General features: G+C 40.7%; 2 protein-coding genes across 2 annotated transcripts in view; one reads left to right on the top strand and one right to left on the bottom strand.

Annotated features, from left to right (window-relative positions):
- The window catches only part of LOC109622845 (gamma-aminobutyric acid receptor subunit beta), a gene marked incomplete in the record, with an annotated part of 313,910 nt that overhangs the window by 78,007 nt on the left and 213,085 nt on the right, over positions 1–22,818 (top strand).
- Positions 4,519–11,731, bottom strand: LOC134288933 (uncharacterized). Its single transcript, XM_062854865.1, has 2 exons — positions 11,445–11,731; positions 4,519–11,374 (listed from the first exon to the last, which is right to left on the bottom strand). The coding sequence occupies exon 2, from the start codon at positions 11,041–11,043 to the stop codon at positions 4,519–4,521; it is 6,525 nt and encodes a 2,174-aa protein (XP_062710849.1). The 5' UTR covers positions 11,044–11,374; positions 11,445–11,731.

Genomic DNA, 22,818 nt, shown 5'->3' with positions numbered 1-22,818 from the left:
TTTAATGAATTGAAAATGGATGCCTTTAATCCTCCGGGAATTCTTTTCCGAAAGTCTTCAACAGATGAGTTCCATATAAATATGGAAATTCTTTCATAGATTCTTTAATAAATTCTTTAAGTGGTTTCTTCAGAAAATGTTCCATATATTCCTTCAGAAATTTGTTCAGGTATTTCTCCAGGAAGTCCACCAAAGGTTTGTTCAGAAAATGCTCTAGGGATTCAATTAAAATTCCTCAAAAGATTCAAGTAGGAGTCCACACAGAGATTTCTTCAGGATTTCCTTCAGATATTCCTCCTTGTATTACCTCAGAAATTTATCCGGAATTTCCCCTAAGGATAACTCCAACAATTTCTACATGGACTCTTTAAGATATTTATTCAAAAATTCATTCTAGAAATGTCTACAAAAATTTCTTTAGAAATATCTCAAGATTTTTTTATAGGGTTCTTTGCAGACGTTTAACTATGCGTTTCTCTAGGTTTTCAGGATTTTTTTTTAACTCATCCACAGAATTCTCCAAGAATACTTTCAGAAAACCTGTTTAGAATTTATTTATGGGATTTCTCCGGGAATTTTCTTCAAGAAGTACTTAAAAAATCCTCCTGGGGTTTCTTCAAGAATGTTCCAGGGATTTCTTCAGATATTACTGCAAAGATTCATTCTAAAGAACATTCTAAAATTGCTACAGGGATTTATACTAAAGATTTCTTCAAAAATTCCTGCAGGGATTCCTTCTGAATTTCTTTTGAAAAGATTTTTTGATCTTTAGAGACTTCTTCAGAATATTAGGGGTTGCTTTAGAAATTTCAGAAAGGAATTTCTTGAAAAATTCACCTATGGAGTTTTTATAAATTCGTCCAAAAATTTCTTTACAAATCCTACAGGGATTGCTTCGGAACTTCTTCCCAAGGTTTACCCAAGATTTTTTTTGAAAAATTGTTCAGTGATTTCTACTGGAATTCCACAAGGATATGAAAAAAGTTGCTCCTACGGTTCCGTCAGTAATATCTCCTTCAATGTCTTTAGAGATCCCTGCAGAATTTGTTCAAATATTTCTTCAGGGATTTTTCCGAAGTTTTTCCAGAATTTGCTCAAACAATACTGAAAAATTATTCAAGAAATCCCAGAAGGAATTTCTTAGAAATACCTGAATGAATATCTCAGAGATCCTTGAAGGGATTTGTAAGAAATCCTTTAAGGATTGCCTAAAGAAATCCCTTTAAAAACTCTGGGAGAGATCTTTGGAAACTCTTAGAAGAAGTTCTTGAATTTTTTTGAACAAAAACTGGACAAAAATTCCTGCAGCAATTTCCGAAGTTAACACTTGAACAATTCCTGGATGAATTAATGCCATGATACCTAGGAGATCATCTGAAGAAATACCTTAAATTACCTTCTTAATTGTCAGAAACAAAAAAAAACATGAGAGACTAATGGAGGACATCTGCAAGTGATTTCAAGGGATAAATGCTTGAGAAAGATCTGGAAGGATAACTAGGAATCTTTTAAAAAATGTGTGCAGAAATCCCAGACAAAGGATCTGGAGGAAATCTTGAAGAAATACCTCAATTTATATCTGAGGGATACCTGAAGGATTTTCCGATGGAATCGTTGTGATAACTCCTAGAGACATCTCGGAAAAAAATTGACACAATTTCTGAAGAGTTCTGTGCACAAAAATCTCTGAACACTTACCTGGAGATATTTTTGAAGGAAATCCCGCATAACACCATAAGAAAAACTTGGAGGAATTCCTTAGAGAACCACTGAAGAAATAAAAAAGTTAGTTAGGGAAGAAAACTTTGAAATAATACCTCAAAGAACTGGAACTTTTTATAGAATCCCTTAAGAAATCCCAAGAAGAATTTCGGAAGAAATTTTTGAGAAAATCCGTTGATCAGTTTTAAGATTAATCTTTTGATAAATTTCTACAGAAACTCATGAAGAGGATCTTTGGAGGAATTCTTGCCAAAATCATTGTAAGAATTCCTGCGAGAATATTCTTTCTGTAAACATTCCATAAAATGTTTGATAAATCCTCAAAAGATCTTCAAAGGTATTCTGGCGATGTCCATGGAGGTAATCCAGGAAAATTTTCTAGATTTTTAAATGAGAACTCTTGCAAACTCATAGAAGGAATTTAAGCAAGCATATCCCTTTCCTGATAATTACAGAAAAAAAATCGTGAAATAATAATCGATGGAGAAGTTTTCCCGGAAAAAATCTTATGCGCAATAGTAAAGTCATTTTCATGGCGCTCATCAGCATAGGGGGCGCTAAAATTTGGAAACATTGAGTAACCAGCTCTAATTTTACCATGACAGCACTGTGCCTCGCCCATGGACCATGGCAACAAAAATGCGATGCATTCTCTTAATGTTCCGGAGAGGTCGTAAAGCACCGTCCCAATAACAGACTAGCCGCAGTGTAGCTCCGCCCCTGACACACATGAACCCATGGACTGGCATAGCCACTCGTAAGCTTCGAGAAAAAATCGTAGAACGAGCAACGAACATCGATGGTGATGTGCCGACCGACTACGCAAAGGTTTCAGTCACCCCGATCATAGATGATGATGGTGCACAGCGACGATGGCGATGGTTGTATGCTTTTTACAGAGTCATTAAAATTGTAGTATTTCCATAATTCAAAACTCCCCGGTTCGCGACGATACGATACGGAGAAGGGAAGTGAAGTTGGATGAATATCCTTTTAGTCATCGATGTTCGCCGATGTTATGCCGTCGTAGATAGAGCGGATGAAAGCCAGGAAGGATTAACCAACGCGGTAGCAAGCTTGTTGTATGCTTTGGACTTGGCACCCATACCTACTGCCCCATTCCCTATAGCCCACGATAATGGGGATGCTGTAGCCGGGGTATCGGGTGTCTCGACGACGACATGGTCTTTGGAGCAATTTAGAGCTACAGTTAGTTTTAAACAATGGAATCGAGGCGGGTCTTCATATGACCAAAACTGATTAGATATTATCTGGAGCGGTAATTTGTTGCTCTTGGTGAAGGTTGATGGTTACCACAGGCCATCCTATACATGGCTAACGAGGAGGTTTAGCCCAAGCAATAAAAATGAGTGTTTTATGGTAGATGGATATAAAGCGAGGGCAATAATGACGCCCAGTTTAATATCAAGTGGTGGTGAATAGACAAACACGTCGGTTGAACTATATAGGTCAAGTAGTAAGAAGAGTATTTTTTTCTGTGTTCCACTGTTTGCGTTCTTGGAGCAACAAGCTATAGGGGCCATTAGACTGTTTGTCATAATGACAAATATTTGCCATTGTAGTCCGACATTCATCCGAGGTTGCCATGATTTACGTTGTGTTGGTCATTTGTTGGGCTTGTTTGGCCAAATATTTGTCATGTCTAATGGAACCTTAAGCAGCAGCCAATAAGCAATAATTTCAATCTTATTTAATTATTTTTTTTTAATAACAAAGAAATCGTAGCCACTAATATCTAATGAAATGTTTAATATTTTTCTATCTTTTCAGGTAAGTTTCAAAGCTAGCAATGCAGCAGTGTTGTTAATATCAGATAAGTAAAGATTTCACAGATTTCCATTCCATGAGTTGTCAATACTGGAATAACTTGTTGTTCTCTTTACAAACAATGTTTTCACTCAAACTGTCAACAAAGGTACAATGACACATATTGCCTTTTACTGGCATTAAACCAGATTTGCTGGTATGTCTGAAACATACTGGAAAAACTTGAAATTAGAAGGCACGAAATGTAGCTAATTGACAAATTGAGAGACGATTTTTTTTTTTATTCTTCAATCACTTAACCCTCTAATACCCAAATTTTTGATTTTGATCTAAATATCATTTTTCGTCATTGTTGCGGGTCGGAGGGTTTCAAGGCGGTTGAAAACACTTCCTGTTAGCAGTTCTAACACAGAAGCAGCTTTAAGCTGTAATTTATTGAAATTCATTAGCTTAAGTTTAGTGTTTACATATAGATTACTTACATTCAGTATTTTCCCGCAAATTCAGGGAAACCTCGACTCACAACAAGTCCTCAAGTTTGGGAAACTCTTACCTAACAAATGTACATTGTATATAGTTAAGGGAACATTTGTCGAGAAGGATAAACTTTAGGTTAAGAATTCATTGTATAGATTTAGAACTTACTGATATGGGTATAGTTGCTAAGATGTTAACTGTCTACTAACTTTCGTGCCGCAGCTTCGGCCTTCCAAGCTAGGTCCGACTTTGTCGGCAAATTTCAATGTGTGAACGGTAGCCTCGTGTTTCGAGCGATTCCTAGGGGAGGGCATACAGATCGCTATAAGATAAATGCTACCGGAGATTATGACATGGCATGACGGCTTACCGACTCGTTCGTCGTACAATTGGCACAATCCGACCGAGAGGCACTGAAGAGCGACAAATTCAGTGTAGTCTACTCTATTCAAACGGCACAAAATCGACGGTCACTATTGTACGGTCCTACGACGAACAATTCAATGGCTGAACCGACTTCGCTTGTTGATTTCAGTCTCTATTATGCTTCTTCTGACATTCGCTTCTCTTCGGTGTCACGTTGACAGCTATCGGGGAGCGACCGGGATCTACACCACCATCAGCAGTGTTGGAAGATGGGCGGTTCTCAACATCCCCCCTCCCGTGTAGTTCCGGCGCTCCATCCTGTTGGTTCCCGCGAACATCCAGTAACGCTAACTTCACTACAGGTCGTTTCATGATCCCTTCCGCGGTCCTCACTACTGCGCTTCGGACTTGACCGTCCTTACCTCGTCCCACCTCGACGACACGTCCTCGTATCCACCCGTTTCGCTTATTTTCGTCCACTACAATTACCAAATCGCCTGGCTCCAAAGGTTTTACCGGCTCGAACCACTTCGTCCGTTTCGTCAACGTAGGTAGATATTCACGGACCCACCGTTTCCAAAATTCATCCGCAAGGAATCCTGCCAGCTTCCAACTGTCCCGTAACACAGTGCCTTTATCTACCAGTGGCGTCCTCGGTTGTACTATCCCACTTGAGCAGTAGAGTAAAAAATGATTTGGCGTTAACGCCTCCTGTTCAGCATCGTCCAGTGGTACATAGGTCAAAGGTCTGGAGTTGACGATTGCTTCCGCTTCTAGCATCACAGTCTCGAGAACCTCGTCGCTTGGATGGTGAGGATGTTCTGAGATTACTCCCATTGCTGCCTTTACCGAACGCACCATCCGTTCCCATGAACCTCCCATATGGGGGGCAGATGGAGGATTGAAATGCCATCGGGTCCTCGTATTGGTGAAAGTAACTGCGCAATCTTCGTGAATGGCTTCTATCTGCTCCGTTAACAAATTGCTAGCTCCTCGAAAACAGGTTCCGTTGTCTGAGTAGAAATCAGTTGGGAATCCTCTACGTGCTCCAAATCTACGGATCGCCATTACACAGGACTGTGTGGATAAACTGTGTACTATTTCTAGATGTACTGCTCGTGTTGTAAGGCACGTAAACAGTGCCACCCAGCGCTTTGCTACGCTGCGACCTTGTTTCACTTGTAGTGGGCCAAAGTAATCGACACCAGTGTAGCTGAACGCCCGAATGTGGGGTGTCAATCGGACCTTCGGTAAAGGTGCCATCATTGGTGGTTTCGGTTTTGCCTTTCGAACTTTGCAGTATTGACAGTTTTTTGCAATACGCTGTATCAGGGAGCGTAGCTTTGGTATTCGGAACTGCTGACGAATCTCGTTCAGTACCGTCTCATTATTCTGGTGTTTGAACCGACGATGGTAGCTGTCGACGAGAAGATTTGTTATCTTGTGGTCCTTTGGCAGTATGATAGGATATTTGATTCCAAATGCTGCGGTAGGTGCAGCTCTTATCCTGCTATTCATCCTTATAACACCTGCATCATCCATGTAAGGTGATTGTTCATACAAAGGGCTACGTCTTTCGATTTGCTTTTGCTCCTTTTCCGGGTTTGCTTTGTTGAACTCTAGTACATAGTATTCATCGGGGAACGCTTCAAACTGCACTTGACGCCACAACAAATTCTCCGCTTGCTGCAGATCTTGACTACTCAGTAATACTCCTTCCTGGTGACTCTTTCGAAACATGTTGACAGCCCGCACGAAGTAAGCTGTCGCTCGTAGTAAACGGATCCAATTCGAGAATCTATCCACGTCTACCAAAGGTTGTGATTTAGCATGTTGGTGGTGGTGCTGGTGGAACATGACACGTAGATCCTCTTCAGTTTCCAATTCCTTCAACTGTTGCTTCGGCCATTCTTTCTCCGACGAATACAGAAAATCTGGTCCAGTGTACCAACGACTGCTTGGACTGAAACTGGGTCCAACTCCCCACTTCGTTGCATCGTCAGCCACATTATGTTTCGACGGAACGTAGTGCCACTCTTCCACGACAGAGATGCTCAAAATCTCACCGACCCTGAATCCAATGTATGGGTGATAACGCCTACTATCGGAACGAACCCAAGCGAGGCAGGTTTTGGAATCTGTCCACACATACCGCTTTTCCAAAGGGAGATCCAAGGCTTCACATACAGTTTCCATCAATCGACAACCTATCAAGCCAGCTTGAAGTTCTAGACGCGGGATGGAAATCGGTTTGAGTGGTGCAACTTTGGTCTTTGCCGCAACGAACACGCATCGAACTTGCCCATCTTGTACAATCCGTAGATACGCGACACAAGCGTATGCTAACTCGCTTGCATCAACAAAGATGTGAAGCTGTATTCCATTATGTAGTTTACTGCTTGAAGCTCCAAAGAAACATCGAGATATCTCTACTTCGGTCAACTGCTTGAGAAGTCGAGTCCAGTTGTTCCATAGCTCGCGTAGACTGTCCACAATTTTCTCATCCCAGTCCGTACCAGATCTCCAGATATGTTGGATTAGAATCTTGCCATGGATTATGAAATGTGCGATGAAACCGCATGGGTCAAACAGCGACATAACAAGCCTTAACACTTGCCGTTTTGTGGGCGTATCTTCTTCCCCCAAAATCTTTATAAGATCATCCCTCAAGGTGTTGTCGAATGTGAACACATCCACTCGGGGCTGCCACATCATCCCTAGGACACGCTCCGTATCTACGACCTTATCCAGAATCATAGATTTCTTTTCTACCGGCTTGGTCTCGCCCAAACGTTGTAACACTTCAGCTGAATTCGATGAGAAGTTACGGATTTCGAATCCTCCTTGAGCGTGCACGAGCTTGACATCTTCCACCAATTGAACTGCTTCGTCAATAGAGTCGACGCTGTCAAGGTAGTCATCGACGTAATGGGCTTTAACAATAGCTTCAGAAGCTCTCGGGAATTTTGATGCAAATTCCTTTGCGTTCGTATTCTTTACATATTGTGCGGAGCATGGTAAACATGTCGCGCCGAATGTCGCTACGTCCATAACAAAGACCTGAGGTGTCTGCTCATGATGGTCTCTATAAAGGAACCGTTGTGATTGTTTGTCTTGTGGGATAATCCGAACTTGGTGGAACATCTCCCGGATGTCTCCACACACAGCAATCGGCCTCTGCCTAAACCTAAGCAGAACGGCGAACAGTGACGTCAGCATATCCGGCCCCTTCAGAAGCATGTCGTTGAATGAAACACTATTTACTCGTGCCGCGGCATCCCAAATCAGGCGAATTTTCTCCGGCTTCTTAGGGTTTCTCACAATACCTAGGGGTAGATACCACACGCGATCCGGATTGACTGCCTCGACTTCTGCTTGTGTGATTCGGTGCGCATATCCTTTCGATTCGTACTCTGCTATAATATCTTGCACGCGATCCCGAAGAGTTGGTTCCTTAGCAAGCCTTTTTTCCAAAGACTGCATCCTGCGCACTGCAAGTGGAAAGCTATTTGGAAACAATGGATGGTCATACTTCCACAGGAGTCCGGTCTCGAAACCGCCAACGACCCTTCTAGTTGTGTCCTCCAGTATTCTACGAGCTCTTCTGTCCTCCTCTGACTCCAGTGGAGTAGCCACCGCTGCTTGTTCTATGTTGAAATACTGCTTCATCTGTTCGTGTAACTCTTGGTTCCCGATTTCATCGGAATGGACATGTAGCCTGGAGACTGCACATCCACCGTCGACTTGTTTGCCATACACGCACCAGCCTAGCCGCGTCTTCGCTGCAATTGGATCGTTTGCACCGCCTTCTCGCACTTTCAAAGTCGTGAGCATTTGTGCATGCTCGATGCCGATGATAATCCTCGGTACCGCGTCTGTGTAGCTTTGCAACGGGAGTCCTCTCAGGTGTGGGTACATTTTCTGAAGTTCTATGTAGGGAAGTGATTGACCTTGTAGCTTTAATGACTGCACCGTGCGTACGTTGTTCAGCCGGAATTGGCTTTTCAATCCTGCTCCCGAAATGGCCACTGAGACTCTCTGATAACCTTTCTCTTCTCGGGATATATTTCCAGTCCAGCCCAGCCAGAAAGGTTCCTCGGGGCCGCTGACGTCCAACTCAGCAGCAAGACTGGATTCCAGTAATGTAGACTCACTTCCATCATCCAGAAAGGCGAACGTATTCACTTTCTTGCCGTTTCCTTCCAGCGTTACGGGCAGATAGCGAAACAGAGAAAATTTGTTCCCTGAATGGTAATTTTGTCGTGTGACATTTTCGCTTGACCTCACATCACCCGTTGACTCCAGACGCGAGTGTAGCAGAGTATGATGATGGAATCGGCAGCCATCCACTCCACACTCCTTGACAGAACGGCATGGCCATTTCCGATGTGGAATCAAACAGGTTCTGCAAAGCCCTTTCGATCGAATCGCCTTCCACCTTCCGTCGAGATCTAAGGCTTTGAACTGGGGGCATCGCGCTACTTCATGATTGTCATCTGAACAATAAGCGCACAGTCGCTTTGTAGTTTCCGAGTCTCTCCAATGATTCTGCCTATCCAGTATAACTTCTGCTGATTGGCAACAATCAGCTACTGCGTGGGCATACAGTTTTTGTTTGTCTCGTCCTGCGTTGGATGACTTAGTCTGGATCGAAGAATCCAGCGGAATCGTAACATCTGTCGCTGTCTTCACTAACTCTGACATGAATTCACCGAATGTCGCTAGGTTGACCTCAGCAATTGAGCGCTTGTACCAGGACCATTGCATCCGCATTTGTGGTGGAAGCTTTTCTACCAGTTCATGCAGCAACATAGGATTGCGTAGGTGATCGCCTAGATCCGCAATGAACATGTGGTCGACCAGATTGCGCACTGCCATTCCGTAATTAATGATTGACTGCAAATTCTCGTTTCTTGGTGAGGCAACACTTCGTAACTTCTGCAGCAGAGAATGGATCAGGATGTCCGGTCGCCCGTACAGCATCCGTAGAGTTTCCATCACGTGCGGAACTGACTGCGGCATTAACAAGCGGCTCTTCACAGACTCCAGCGCATGTCCCTTCAAGCAGCGCTGTAAGCGGGCAAGGTTTTCCACGTACGTGTATCCGCAGGCTGCCGTCGAGTTATAAAACGAACTAGAAAACAACGGCCAGTCTTGTGGGTCTCCGGAGAATGATGGTAGGTCCCGCGGCATCACCTGTCGTGCTGCTAATTGCCCGCCTGATGGCGTGCATTGCAGCGACATATCCTGCGGTACGCATGGAGGCAAGATAGAATGTGAACTGTCTGTTTGATGTGGATCTATATTGCTGCTTGTTCCTGCCAACGGTGGATTCAGATTACCGCCAATGTTGAAGTCCGTTCGCGCTTGTCCGTACGCTCCTGGCATGGATAAAGGTGCTGCGGCTTCAGATGGTGCACCCCTAGGTTGATACCACTGTCCAGAGGAAGGACCACTCGGTTTAGGTAGAGAGTTCACTGCCACTACACTTGACACACACCCGAACGATGGAGCTGTCACAAATCGCGAACCGGAGGAATTGACAGTTACTACCTGTCCCATGGACATAGCTTCACATCCAAGGGTCCCTTGAGGACCAGAGGAATGCACCGTTCTTGACTGACTGTCGCAAACGTTGCGTGTAATAGGAACCGATGACGTTGCACCGAAACGATTTGGTTGATTTGCAGGAATCGCATTAGACTGAGTTTCAAAAATCGTCGGAAGTGCGGACGAAGAATGAACATTCACCCCCGGGTAGTGCCCAGCCCACTTTGAGAGCATCGAACTGTTGGTCGCTTGCAACGGTAATTTTGACGGAGGGGCTAATATTTGGGGAAAAACTGAAGGGGTACTTAAGGTTTTTTGTGGTGTGGACGTCGATTTCGGTACGTTGTTGGCCTTCGTTGCTGTTGGTTCGAAGGAATCGAGGCCAGACTTCAGCTCCGACGGTGAAGATGCTGCCATCGTTGCCGCTGGGTTTGCGGGTTGAGTTGATCCAGATTCCTGTGGCTGCTCAGCTAGAGGAATTTGAACAGCGCCACGATTGGTCCCAAGCCACGATTCGACCTTCTTCCGGCTTGCGCTACTACTCATTCCGCTTCTAACACTCCCGCTTCCGTCCTCCAAAGACTGAAGCAGCTGATGTTTCTGTTTCAGTAGCTCTGCATCTTGCTCGGCTCTCTTGCGCTGTATTTCCTCCTCCTTTTTCCGGAATTCATCCTCCTTTTCGCGGTTCCTCTTTATAAGCTCTTGCTCCTCCTCGAGAAGCTTCAAGGCCAACTCTGCCCGTTGTGCCCGAATGCTGCTTGACGTCCTTGTAGTATGCCGGGTACGGTTGCTGGCTATTTCCGTCGCCTCGTCATGTATACATCGCTCGCAGCGCCAACTTTTATTAGGGTCATGGGTCTCGCTCGTTAGGCCTGCGCACTCCTGGTGCAACCAGATGTCACATATGTCGCATCCGACCATATGGCTCACCCAGCCATTCGTATGACATTTTTCGCAGATCCGAGCGGAATTCATGATGCTGCTTACTTCGCAGGACTTCTTGCTGCTTACTTCGCAGTGATTCACTAAATGAATCTTAAAGTTTGTTGCGGGTCGGAGGGTTTCAAGGCGGTTGAAGACACTTCCTGTTAGCAGTTCTATCACAGAAGCAGCTTTAAGCTGTAATTTATTGAAATTCATTAGCTTAAGTTTAGTGTTTACATATAGATTACTTACATTCAGTATTTTCCCGCAAATTCAGGGAAACCTCGACTCACAACAAGTCCTCAAGTTTGGGAAACTCTTACCTAACAAATGTACATTGTATATAGTTAAGGGAACATTTGTCGAGAAGGATAAACTTTAGGTTAAGAATTCATTGTATAGATTTAGAACTTACTGATATGGGTATAGTTGCTAAGATGTTAACTGTCTACTAACTTTCGTGCCGCAGCTTCGGCCTTCCAAGCTAGGTCTGACTTTGTCGGCAAATTTCAATGGGTGAACGGTAGCCTCGTGTTTCGAGCGATTCCTAGGGGAGGGCATACAGATCGCTATAAGATAAATGCTACCGGAGATTATGACATGGCATGACGGCTTACCAACTCGTTCGTCGTACAATTGGCACAATCCGTCCGAGAGGCACTGAAGAGCGACAAATTCAGTGTAGTCTACTCTATTCAAACGGCGCAAAATCGACGGTCACTATTGTACGGTCCTACGACGAACAATTCAATGGCTGAACCGACTTCGCTTGTTGATTTCAGTCTCTATTATGCTTCTTCTGACATTCGCTTCTCTTCGGTGTCACGTTGACAGCTATCGGGGAGCGACCGGGATCTACACCACCATCAGCAGTGTTGGAAGATGGGCGGTTCTCAACAGTCATCTAAAATCGATTTAAACATGTTTTGGAAGATGATTCTTTTTAATTCTCGATTTCGTGAATTTCAGTTTTTGATTTCTCTAATTTTTATATTTAAACATCCCCACACTTTTATATTTTTCCTGAGAGCCTGTTTAGAATACGGATTTTTTTAGATGAAAACCTTTTGAGATTTTATGATCATTGTTGAAATATTTTTATTTTTATTTTTTTTCATAGAAAATTTTATTTTCCGTGTTATTTTAAGGAAAATAATTTTAGAGTGTATTCGATTCCCTTAAACTATTAAACTAGGATAGAATGATTTGGGAAAAATTTTAAACATGTTAATTGTAGCGATTCAATATAAAATAAACAATGATTTCTGAAAGGTGACCAAAACATCAATTTTTCAATGATTTAAAAAAAAAATGTAAATACGCTTCAAAATACACCAAAAACCATTTTGAGTAATACAAAACAGTCCTAAATTTCAGCCAAAAATATAAAAAAAATGATTTTCCACGAAACAAAAATTACAAAAATGCTCAAACTATACCCCGTCTAAAGGCGGGGTTGGGTATTAGAGGGTTAACCTAATTTACAGCTCTATTGTCCACTAGGGCACTGCGTGAGCGATTCTAATTGGAAGCTGTACTTACATATTGTACAGCGGCCAGATGTATTCTATTATAATTGTACTATATCGAACTGATTGCCGTTGCGCTGCTTTCACTTTCTACCCTATCATGATAGAATGATGAGCACGAGGATGATGATGTGTGACTGTTGGTTGTTCCTGTTATCAGTCCGATTGGGGGTCCATCATGGTTTGCCGTTCGCCGATGTCCAAGTATCCGGGTCCATTTGAGCCATGGGCTCAGAAGAGGGTCGTGTCAGCTGCTCTCAGGGGGAAAGAGCAACTGACGAAAGTGCCGGGGCTGGGATCAAACCCATGACCATCTGCTTATGAAGCAAACGTGTGACCAATTGCGCCACGGGTCTCGGCGAATTTTTTTTAGAGATGAAATTTGTAGAAAAAAAATCGCGTTCTGGTGGGATTCGAATCCACGACTCCGTATTCGCTAGTCCGGCGCTTTATTCAGCTTAGCCACAGAACAGGTATTGATTCTGCGGAATAGAAAGCAAAACTGACTTCGAAGCCACACCGTGAACACTCCTTTTTCACAAACCCATCTCTCTTTCGGCTTAGATGCCAATCCATAACACACTCGCGTTTGTACCCACTAACTACAAGTGAAAGCGAATTGTTTTTATGAAGCCAAGACTAACTCTTGCACTCGACGCATACTAATTCGACACCAGTAAAACAAACTCCCTGGTGGCTAGGCATGCGGAGTGCGAGAGTAAGTCTCGGCTTCATAAAACAATTCGGTTTCAGTGTGTTATGGATTGGCATCTAAGCCGAAAGAGAGATGGGTTTGTGAAAAAGGAGTGTTCACGGTGTGGCTTCGGGATCAGTTTGGCATTCTATTCCGCAGAATCGTTACTTGTTATGTGGCTTAGTTGGTCAAAGCGCCGGTCTAGCGAATATGGAGTCGTGGGTTCGAATCCCACCAGAATGCGATTTTTTCCACAAATTTCATCTCTCAATTTGTCAATAAGCAATATTTCGAGTTTACTAATTACAAGTTTTTCCTGTCAACAAAGCCATTGAATCAATTGTACTCAAAACAAACCTAATATACATGACTGACCATTCCGTTTTAGATTTCATATTCTAATAAACCGCTAAAGTTTGCGAGACGGGTGTATGAGGAGCAAAAGCTTTTCCACTACCCTACGATCGGCGAGATCAATATCGCCAGTAAAGCCAAGTAGTATGAGTGATCATAGAAAATACTAGAACCTAATAAGCAGTTTCACTGAAGCAAAATTTTAGATAATTTGCTTTTAAAACATCCTAAAATTTAAAAAAAAAGTAAGTAGAAATTGAAACAACCCCTTAAGAAATCGCCGGTGAAATCGTCGCAAAAAATCCCAAACACATAACAAAAATATTTCACTCCAATGTTTTCAAGAAAATTGACCCTTGAATTCTTAAATAAATTGCAGGAGAAATTTTGAAATAAGATAAATTTCTAGAAAAAATGTAAGAGGTAAACATGATTATGTGACGGGAAATTGAAAAAAAAAAGCCCCAGAAAAATCTGAGGGAGAAATTTCAAAAGAAAGTTCGTTATAAAAAATGCCAGAACAAATAACCGCGGTCTCCAATTAGTTTATAAGTAAGGCTTTGGATCGATTTCCGTTCCGATCAGGGAAATTTTCTCAACTTCATTTACATAGTGTATCATTGTACTTGCCTCACAATATACAAAATCATGCAATGTCAGGCAACGAAAGCGTGTGCTCAAAAAAGAAAGAATGTGCTCATCAAACACTAAGTTGAAGAGAGGCAGGCCTAGTTCCAGTTCGAACGTCGAGCCAGAAAGAAGAATAAATTGCAGGAGATATTCCTGAAGAAATTACCGGACGAACTCGTGTTTCAGGAACGACTGTCCCAGGAATTCCAAAACCCATTGACGGAGATTTTTTAACAAACATCCTAGAACAATTCCCAGAAAAAATAACAGAGGAAATCATCAAGCAACTAACTATCTGAGGAATTTCTTCTCAATGCCCTGACGAATGCTTGAAGTTAATTCCGAAAGAATTGATAGGGATCATTCAATCGCCGTGAAATGATGTGTAGGTGATTCATCGATTGTTTTCGGCGAGAACATATTAAAACTTCAGTTTTGCCAGATTGTCCGGACGATTCGGTCGATTTTACTGGCCTTTGACCATCTTCTGCGGACTAATCTTCTAGTCGTCTTTTCAGTATCTGACGACCATTACTTGTTTTCGCCGAAAACAATCGATGAATCACCAACACTTCCGAAAGAATTGCTGAAGGGATGTCCAAAAGAATAACTAAAGGAATTTTGAGGAAATGCCTACAATAATGTTCAAGAAATTTTCAAAGATGTCCTTAAATACCTTAAAGAACTGACAAAGAATTGAGGGAATTTCCTAGAATTAATTCAAAGAAGTTTCCAAAGATTCTCTGAGTAAATTGTCAAAAAAGTACCTAAAGAAATTGATTGAAAAATTCCGGAGAAAATTCAGTTGAATTCCTAAACAAATTGCCGAAGAATTGTAATTTTCGAAGGAAAGCCTAAAAAATGCTTGAAAATTCCTTTAAAAATTCAGGAGCAACTTCTAATCAATTTGCTGGAAAGAAAATTCAAAGAATTTTTAAATAAACTCCCGTAGTGATGGAGAAATCACTAAAAGAATTCTCGGATGAAATGTTGAACAAATTAACCGGAGAATTTATAATCAGTCTGATAGAAATTAAATACCTGAGAAATTCCTGAAAAAATAGATCAATTTCTAAGGAAATTTCAATAGGCATTCCTTCCAAATTTGGCGCAGGAATTTTGAAATAAATTGCAAGAGAAGTTAAAAAATAAACTTTTGGAGAAGTTCCTAAGAAACTGTCCGAAGAGATTTTGACAAACTTGTCAGAAAAGTATCTAAACAAATTTTCAGAAGAATTTCTTATGGAATTTTTGAAAGCATTTCTTAAAAGAACTCTTGAAGAAAGTCCTGGAAAAATATCAAAAATAGCATGACTAAGTTTTGGTGAAGCCGGAAGAGTGTCTAAAACAATTGCCGACATAATTTTCAGAACCAATGTCGAGAAAAAATCAGAACAAATTGCTTTGAAAATGTTTGATGAAATTTTCTGAGAAATTTCTAAAAAAAAATATCGGAGGAGTTCTTTAAAAAATTGCCTGGGGAATTCCCAGAGGAATTGAAGAATAAGCTATCATTGAATCTCACATTGATAATAATAAAAAAAAAAAAGGAAACATGGGAAATATTCCAAAGTAAATTTCTGCTGGATTCCTGACAATCTTTTTGAAGCAATAATTATAGGGGATGATTTTGGCCCGAGGATGGTTCATCTTCAAACTGGCAACTAATTATTGAAGATATTTCTCAAGATTGCCAGTGTATTTCTTAAAAATGTCCGAAGAATTTCATTAATATAATACCGGAAAAAATTCTAGAAGAATTTCAGGAGAGGTTTCCAAAACAAATTACGGAGGAATTTGAAGAATAATCGCCAGAGAAATTACCTCAAATAATTTCAGAGAAAATTTTTGAAGAAATTTCAACAGGAACTGCCAGTGAAATTTCTAAAAAAAACTGACTTGGAATTTTCTAAAATTAATTCTTATGGAATTTGTGAATTAAAGTCTAAAACAGTTGATAGATACATTTCTGTAGAGTAGGCTGAAGAAATGTTGGACGAATTCCTACAGGAAATTTTGAAAAATAAAAATTAATTTCTGAAGAAATTCCTCGATTTCTGAAGAATTCCTGAAGGGAAGAAATTTCCGAAAGAGTTTTATGAATATACCACCGAAGAAATTTCAAACAAAATTAATAATTTTTGAGAAAATTTCCCAAGAAACCCCTGAAAATACCAGAGAAATCTTAAGTGGTTTTCTGAGAAATGAATAAACAACTGTAGTCAAAAAAAAAAACAAAGAACGTGGGGAGAAATTAGAAATAAATTTCCGAAGGATTACTTAAGAACTTTTCTAAGGAATTGCTGAAGACATTCTCAAGAAATTTCTTAATCAATTACTGGAGGAAACTATGAAAAAATAGTCAGTGAATTCATAAGAAAAATCTTAAAAATTATCTAATGAATTGCCAGAAAAGTTTCAAAACCGTCCAAAAGAATAGACGGTGCTGTTCTTAAAGAAATTACCTAATAAATAATAAAAAAGCAATCATTAAAAAATAAATAAAAAAAGCAATTCCCAAAATGAATTTATGCAGCATTCCTGAAAACCTTTAGAAGCAATAATTATAAGGAATATATTCAGCCCGAAGCTGGTACATCTCGAACCTGGCGGTCAATTGTTAGACATTTCTCAAAAAAATTCAAAATGGTTTGCCTGAGGAATTAATGAACTAATTGGCAAAATCATAATAAATTCCTCAATAAATTACCGAAAAAAAAAATTCTAGGAGAATTTTTGGAAAAGCATCTAAAACAAGTTGCGGAGGAATTTGAAAAATAATCGCCAGAGAAATTTCCTCAAACTATTTCAGAGAAAATTGCCGAAAAAATTTCTGCAGGAATTGCCAGTGGAATTCCTAAATAAATTGACTGGGAAATTTCTGATATTATTTTTATGGATTTTTGCGAAAAAGTCATAAAAAAGTTGCTAGATATACAGGGTGTTAGGTTCATGAGTGCAAACTTTTTAAAGGGTGATAGAGGACCATAAATGATGAAAAAAATCGTGCTACGCATATGGTCAAATCTCAACCGTTACGTAGTTATTGAACTCCCCATGTTTTTGACTCTTATTGCCTCAACTGGCTATAACTTCAAAATGGTCAAACTTATCGCAGTTTTTTTACCCTTATTAGAAAGATTATTGAATTTTCTATCAAATGGCATCTTTAAATCGATTGGTTTAGTTAAATAACAAAGTTTTTTAGAGCAAAATAGCTAAAAATAGTGTGTTTTAGTTTGTTTATGTCAATTATCTTTGAAACATGCATAATAAATTAAAATTCTTTCTTCGGCAAAGTTGTGGCCCCTGTTTTACTCTACAATTAGTTCTTTGACGCCAAACTTCTAACTCTTATTGTTTTCTTGCAATTTTGATTTAAATGTGAGGCACAGTGCGCAAAAAAGTGCTTGGCGCTGTCCATAAACTACGTAGACTTTATTTCGGCCATCTCAGACCCCCCCTCCCCCCTCGTAGACTTTCGTTCATACAAAATTTTCGAAATTTGTATGGAGCGTAGACTTTAGACAGACTACCCCCCTTCCCCCCTTAGAGTCTACGTAGTTTATGGACAGGCCCTTATCATGACGATTGCAAATTTATTATCTGAAATGCGACGTTTAAATCGAAATTGCAAGAAAACGATAAGAGATAGAACTTTGATGTCAAAGAACGAATTGTTAAGTGAAATAGGGGCCACAACTTTGCCAAAGAAATTTTTTTAAATTATTACGCATTTACTTACCGGAAATGGCCGAAATAGAATTTCCGGGAAAATTCTTGAAGAACTTACCGGATTCGTTCCAGTGCCGGAGAAACACTGGAAAAATTGCTGGAAGATTCTCAATGCAATTGCTGAACACACGAAGAACTATCAATAATTTGAATTCACAGTGAAAAAACTTCGTAGAAAGTCCATAGTAAATTTCCGAAGTAATTCTTCAAAAAACTTTCGAAGAAACTGCTGAAATTATAGAAAAAAAAATCCGGAGGAACTTCTAAATAAATTTGCGGAAGTGTTGGTGAATAAATAAAGAAACAAAATTTCTTAATAAAATTACTTGTGAATCTTTGGGGAAATTTTCCAATAAAACCCTGAAAATTGGCGGAGAATTCTCATTGAAATTCCAGAAATACTAAGAAATATTTTGGACACTGGTATTTTCAAACGATTATATAGTATGCTGGAAAAGCTCCCAGAATGTTCCAACGTTTCTGATGGCAGACGGCAAAATTGAGGATTGAACTAGGAATAGAATTGAGGGGCCTAGATGCAAAGGGGTGTAAGTGACATTATTATCAAATGTAAGTTGAGTGTATAAAAAAGTTTCCCGACATCAAGCTATTCAGATTTATTAAGATTATTACTATTTCCAAAAAAACAATAAATCGGAAAAATTTTGTTGATTTTATAACTCCTTACAAAATGGGATGAAAAATCGGCGAAAATTTTGAACCTCATTCACTCGAAAGCAGGATTTTGTCATTTTTACCCCTTTGTTTCTAACCCTCTAAATTTGGTTTATTGTTAAGGGCAAATTTATGAATTTCAAGGGGTTCACTTCAAACACTTCTTCCTGGGGTTTCAGGGGATTTTAGGAGAGCTTTAGGAGATTTGTGTAGAATTGATGACTTATACTCAAGCTTGGTGGTTTTTGGTACCCTCAAGCAGTCCCACGCTCACCTCTTATAGTCTTCCTTCCCCTGTGCGTTCCACATGACTTCTACAACGTGACAACTTGTTGGCTCAGTGTAACTAAACACATATATCAAATGAAATGAGTTAAAAAATATGAGGGGGTTAGAAGCAAAGGGGTGTAAGTGACAAAAACCAACTTATTCGAGTAAATGAGGTTTAAAGTTTTTCACCAGTTTTTCATCCATACAAAATGTAAGGAGTTTCAAAATCGTCCCAATGTTCTACGATTTATTGTAATTTTTCTAATCATCGTAAAAAAAAATCTTAAAAAAATTCCTGAAAGCTTAACATCTGAAGAATTTTTTGATATGCTCAGCTCAAAATAATCTTATCCAATCTCATCCCACATACGGACGAAAAATATTACTCGCTCCAACTGAAATCCTGACTTTTTCCGGCCCTTGAGGATTTTCCACTCAAATTCATCCAACACACCCACAACATAACACATAACGTGGTACTCCGTTTGCCAACATGTGCTGGCAGCCTTATCAATATCACGCAAATAAAAACCCACTTGTTCCCATCCCAATACTGTTGTCAGTCCCTGCGCCACTCGAAGCCCGAACCGGATGAACAGGATCTTTGTTGGATTTGACCTTTCCTGTCGTCGTCATCATCGTGAACACATGTTAGTTCGATCAACATGTTTACTAGGTAAATAGGTGGTGGATAGCATGCGTGTCAGCTGGGCAAAGTTTGGCAGATTTGAGGGCTGCAAAAGCTTGAAGATCTTTTTGAGTTGATTAATTGACGGACTTTTTTCTCTGGCAACAACCTGACGGAGTAAGAGTTTTTCCGTCAAACGTCATCTGTATCGCGCTTTGCTAGTTTGAATGAGGGTTAAAAAAGAACAAAAGGAAATGGTCAACATAAGATCGAATTATAAACGATTAAAAACGATTAGCTTCAAGTATTTTTTACAAGAACTTATTCCATATTTGTGGATTCGAAACGTTACTAGGACAATTCAACAATCCCCCTTGAACCAGCTGCTGCTACTACCGTTACTGCTGCTGCTGCTGCTGCCGCAGGAAGCTTTGCGGAAAAAACTAAAGAAAATATAAATTATCGGAAAAGTTACCCCCGCTTTCGATAAGCGTTTCCGATTCCATTGACCTGCAAAGGGATTGCGAAAAGCTGCTACTACCATCCGTTGTTTCTCCGGCGTTCCTCATCCTCTCTGTTGAAAAAGCGATGGGCGGAGGACGCTGGATGAAAAAGCACCAGGCGTAGGAAGATTACTAAAAATAGCCTTCCGCCGCCCGGACGAACGGGAATGGGGTGGCCTCCGCTCGACGACGCTCACCCACGACGACGACGGTGCAGGAAAGTTACCGGTTTGTGAACGGTTAGCCGGAGGCATTTGTGTGAAACGTGAAGCTGTGGATGTAATTTTGCTGCGGTCAGGGTAAATGCAAAATGAGCAAAACTCTTCTTTTGCAGAGTTTTTTTTTCTTTCTCTGGATCGCTTGTGCCCTCGGGGAATACGAACTGACTGTAGAAACGTAGCAAGGAGGTGTTGGAAGGTAAGGGATAGCATTTGCATAACGGAAAGGCATTAATACCAACCTGACAAGGATACCAGCAATTTATATTTGATACGTTAATGATTTCCGAAACAAGTAAAAAGAACGTTTGCTTAACCCTTCTTTGGCATAAGGGTCATTTGTGACCCAAACCGTACACTACGCCAACGTGATGCAAAAGGAAGGTTGAGTCGCCTATGCCAAAATTATTATCAGCCTCTAGAAGAAGCGAACTCAAATAAAACTTATGAGTTACATTAGGTTACATACATAGATTCAGAAAATTTCACAAAATGGGATGTTCTTTCAGACATCTACGATCAGTAACAACATTTGTCTTCATGGACGTAAGTTCATTGAATAGAGGAAGCAGCGCTCCGACGAACATCTGAGTGAGTTCACGATATTGGTACAGAGAACCAACCCAAGTAACATTTTAAGTTTTGTTCGGCTCTATAAGAGATCTTCATGACCAATTTTATAAAACTTGCAATAAAACTGATTTATACATCAAAACCTCTTGATAACCTCTTTAAGAGCATCTTCCGGCTAAGTGGACCTCTCTCGAAGAGGTTTTGCAAACCACAATAAGAGTTGCAATAAAACTGTTTTAAAGCCTAGTTGAACAATTTTCCATTCTCGAAAAGAGGTTATGATGATTGTTGTTGTTTTTTTTTTCAACAAAAACTATGACAGCTCAAGATGCAGAGAACCTTCTTTGATGGGACGTAAAGTTCATGAAGATGCATCATTCGTAAGTAGAAAGCGATCATTTCAAAGTAATATTTTAGTAGTAATAGTGGTGGTAGGCTTATGCGCATTCAATTTTACCGTGAATATTGGGGTTGCAGAAACATAAAATTGATGCGTTTCGAAAATGGTGAATATTATCATCTTGACATGAAATAAATCAATTTGTTAATTTAGTAAAACCATCTTGAATTACAAGAAAACTCAGCTGAGAGAGCTTATTTATGTGAGCATGTTATGGAAATGGCGGAAAACTATCAATTCATTGCTTATTTGAGCCAAATTAACTATTTTCCATTCACGTTAGCTAATTCTTCAATATGGCGACGACCATAATTAGCAAAAATAAAACGAAAGCAAGTTTACTTTTATGATGACCACAATAAACCTAGCAGTGTCGTAGTTTCTGGTTTTCCATCAAGAGAGGTCGTTACTAATCGAACGGATCGCCATCTGTTGAGAGTTTGAACAGTTTTATTGTGGTAATAATGAATGCCAGAAGGTTTTCATATTGGAGAGTTTTGTTTACTCTTAAAATCTGGCTTTATGGATATCATCAAGTATACTATAAAACATTTCATCAATGGTTTTCATAAAATTAGTCATGAAACTGTGAGTTTAAATTATTGCTGTAATAAAACCCTAATAAAAATCAAACAAAACCAATCAGCACTGGAATTGTTACTTGGGAAATGTTCTCGGTTTCTTCTCTCGAAAGTGGCGGGGCTGCTGTTTCCGCTGTTGTTTGTTACGTTCCAAGATTTGCCGAGTTCCATGCTGCAGCAATACCGTCCTCGCTGCGTTCTTCCCTTCCAAAATAGCTCTGCACTCCATGTCAGATCATTCCTTCCGTCGACTCCGTTCCACGTACTCAATAGTGCTTTTGGCTGCGTCGTTGATCTTCGAATGAGTGTACTCAGTTTTGTACCTTTTAATTCCGCCCGCTTTTGTTTATCCTTTGACAGATACGCGTATTTCGGCTACCACTTGTAATCTTCCTCAGTGTCAGTTATCCATGTGGACCGTAAGACACTCTCAAGTCGCATCATATTTCAGTTCACCACTAGCGCATTCGACAATGCAGCGGCGCGATACCGTAGTATGGAGACCGCTACTGTCGCGAGCAGCTTACGCTTACTCGAGACAATTGCCGAACTATTTAACATTATCTTTGACAATGCCATTATTGCCATGCTTGCCCTTTTGCAGGCATATTCCCTGTGACTTCCGAATATCAGCTTATCGTCGATCATAACCCTCAATTGCTTCAGTGAACGCTTAGATTTGTTCATACAGCCTGGTGACCCGCTTGTTGTTCAGACTTGCGAATGTTTACCACCACCACCTCCGTTTTGTGGTGCGCGAGTGCCAGCTGTCTCGAACTCATCCAGCCCTCCACTATGTCAATCGCGTGTGTTGCTGTCAGTTCCACTTCCTCTACCGACTCGCCGTATACCACGAGGTTAACATCATCAGTAAAGCCGACCAAGTTCACGCCTGGTGGAAGTGTGAGCCTCAATACGCCAACATACGCCACGTTCCATAGTACCGGGCCCAGGATGAAGCCCTGAGGTACCCCCACGGTGATGTTGTAGCTCCACTCGCCTACCTCGGTGTCATAGATTAGCACCCTATTCTGAAAGTAGCTCTCCAGTATCCGGCATAAGCTAACCGGAACTCCTAGGTGGTGTATGGCGATTAGATGGCGGCCTAGGTGACACTGTTGAACGCATTCTTTACGTCCAGCGTGACGACCGCTATCTCGGCGGTTTTGGTTACAGCCCTGATAGCGTCTACGGTCGAGCG

The sequence above is a fragment of the Aedes albopictus genome, chromosome 2 (genome assembly GCF_035046485.1).
Source record: "Aedes albopictus strain Foshan chromosome 2, AalbF5, whole genome shotgun sequence".
NCBI classification, from domain to species: Eukaryota; Metazoa; Arthropoda; class Insecta; order Diptera; family Culicidae; genus Aedes; species Aedes albopictus.
This window is presented reverse-complemented; position numbering and strand designations above follow the sequence as displayed.

Bases quoted from the DNA above. Each gene is read 5' to 3' on its own strand.
- LOC134288933 (XM_062854865.1), bottom strand. From the start codon at position 11,043: ATGAATTTCAATAAATTACAGCTTAAAGCTGCTTCTGTGATAGAACTG.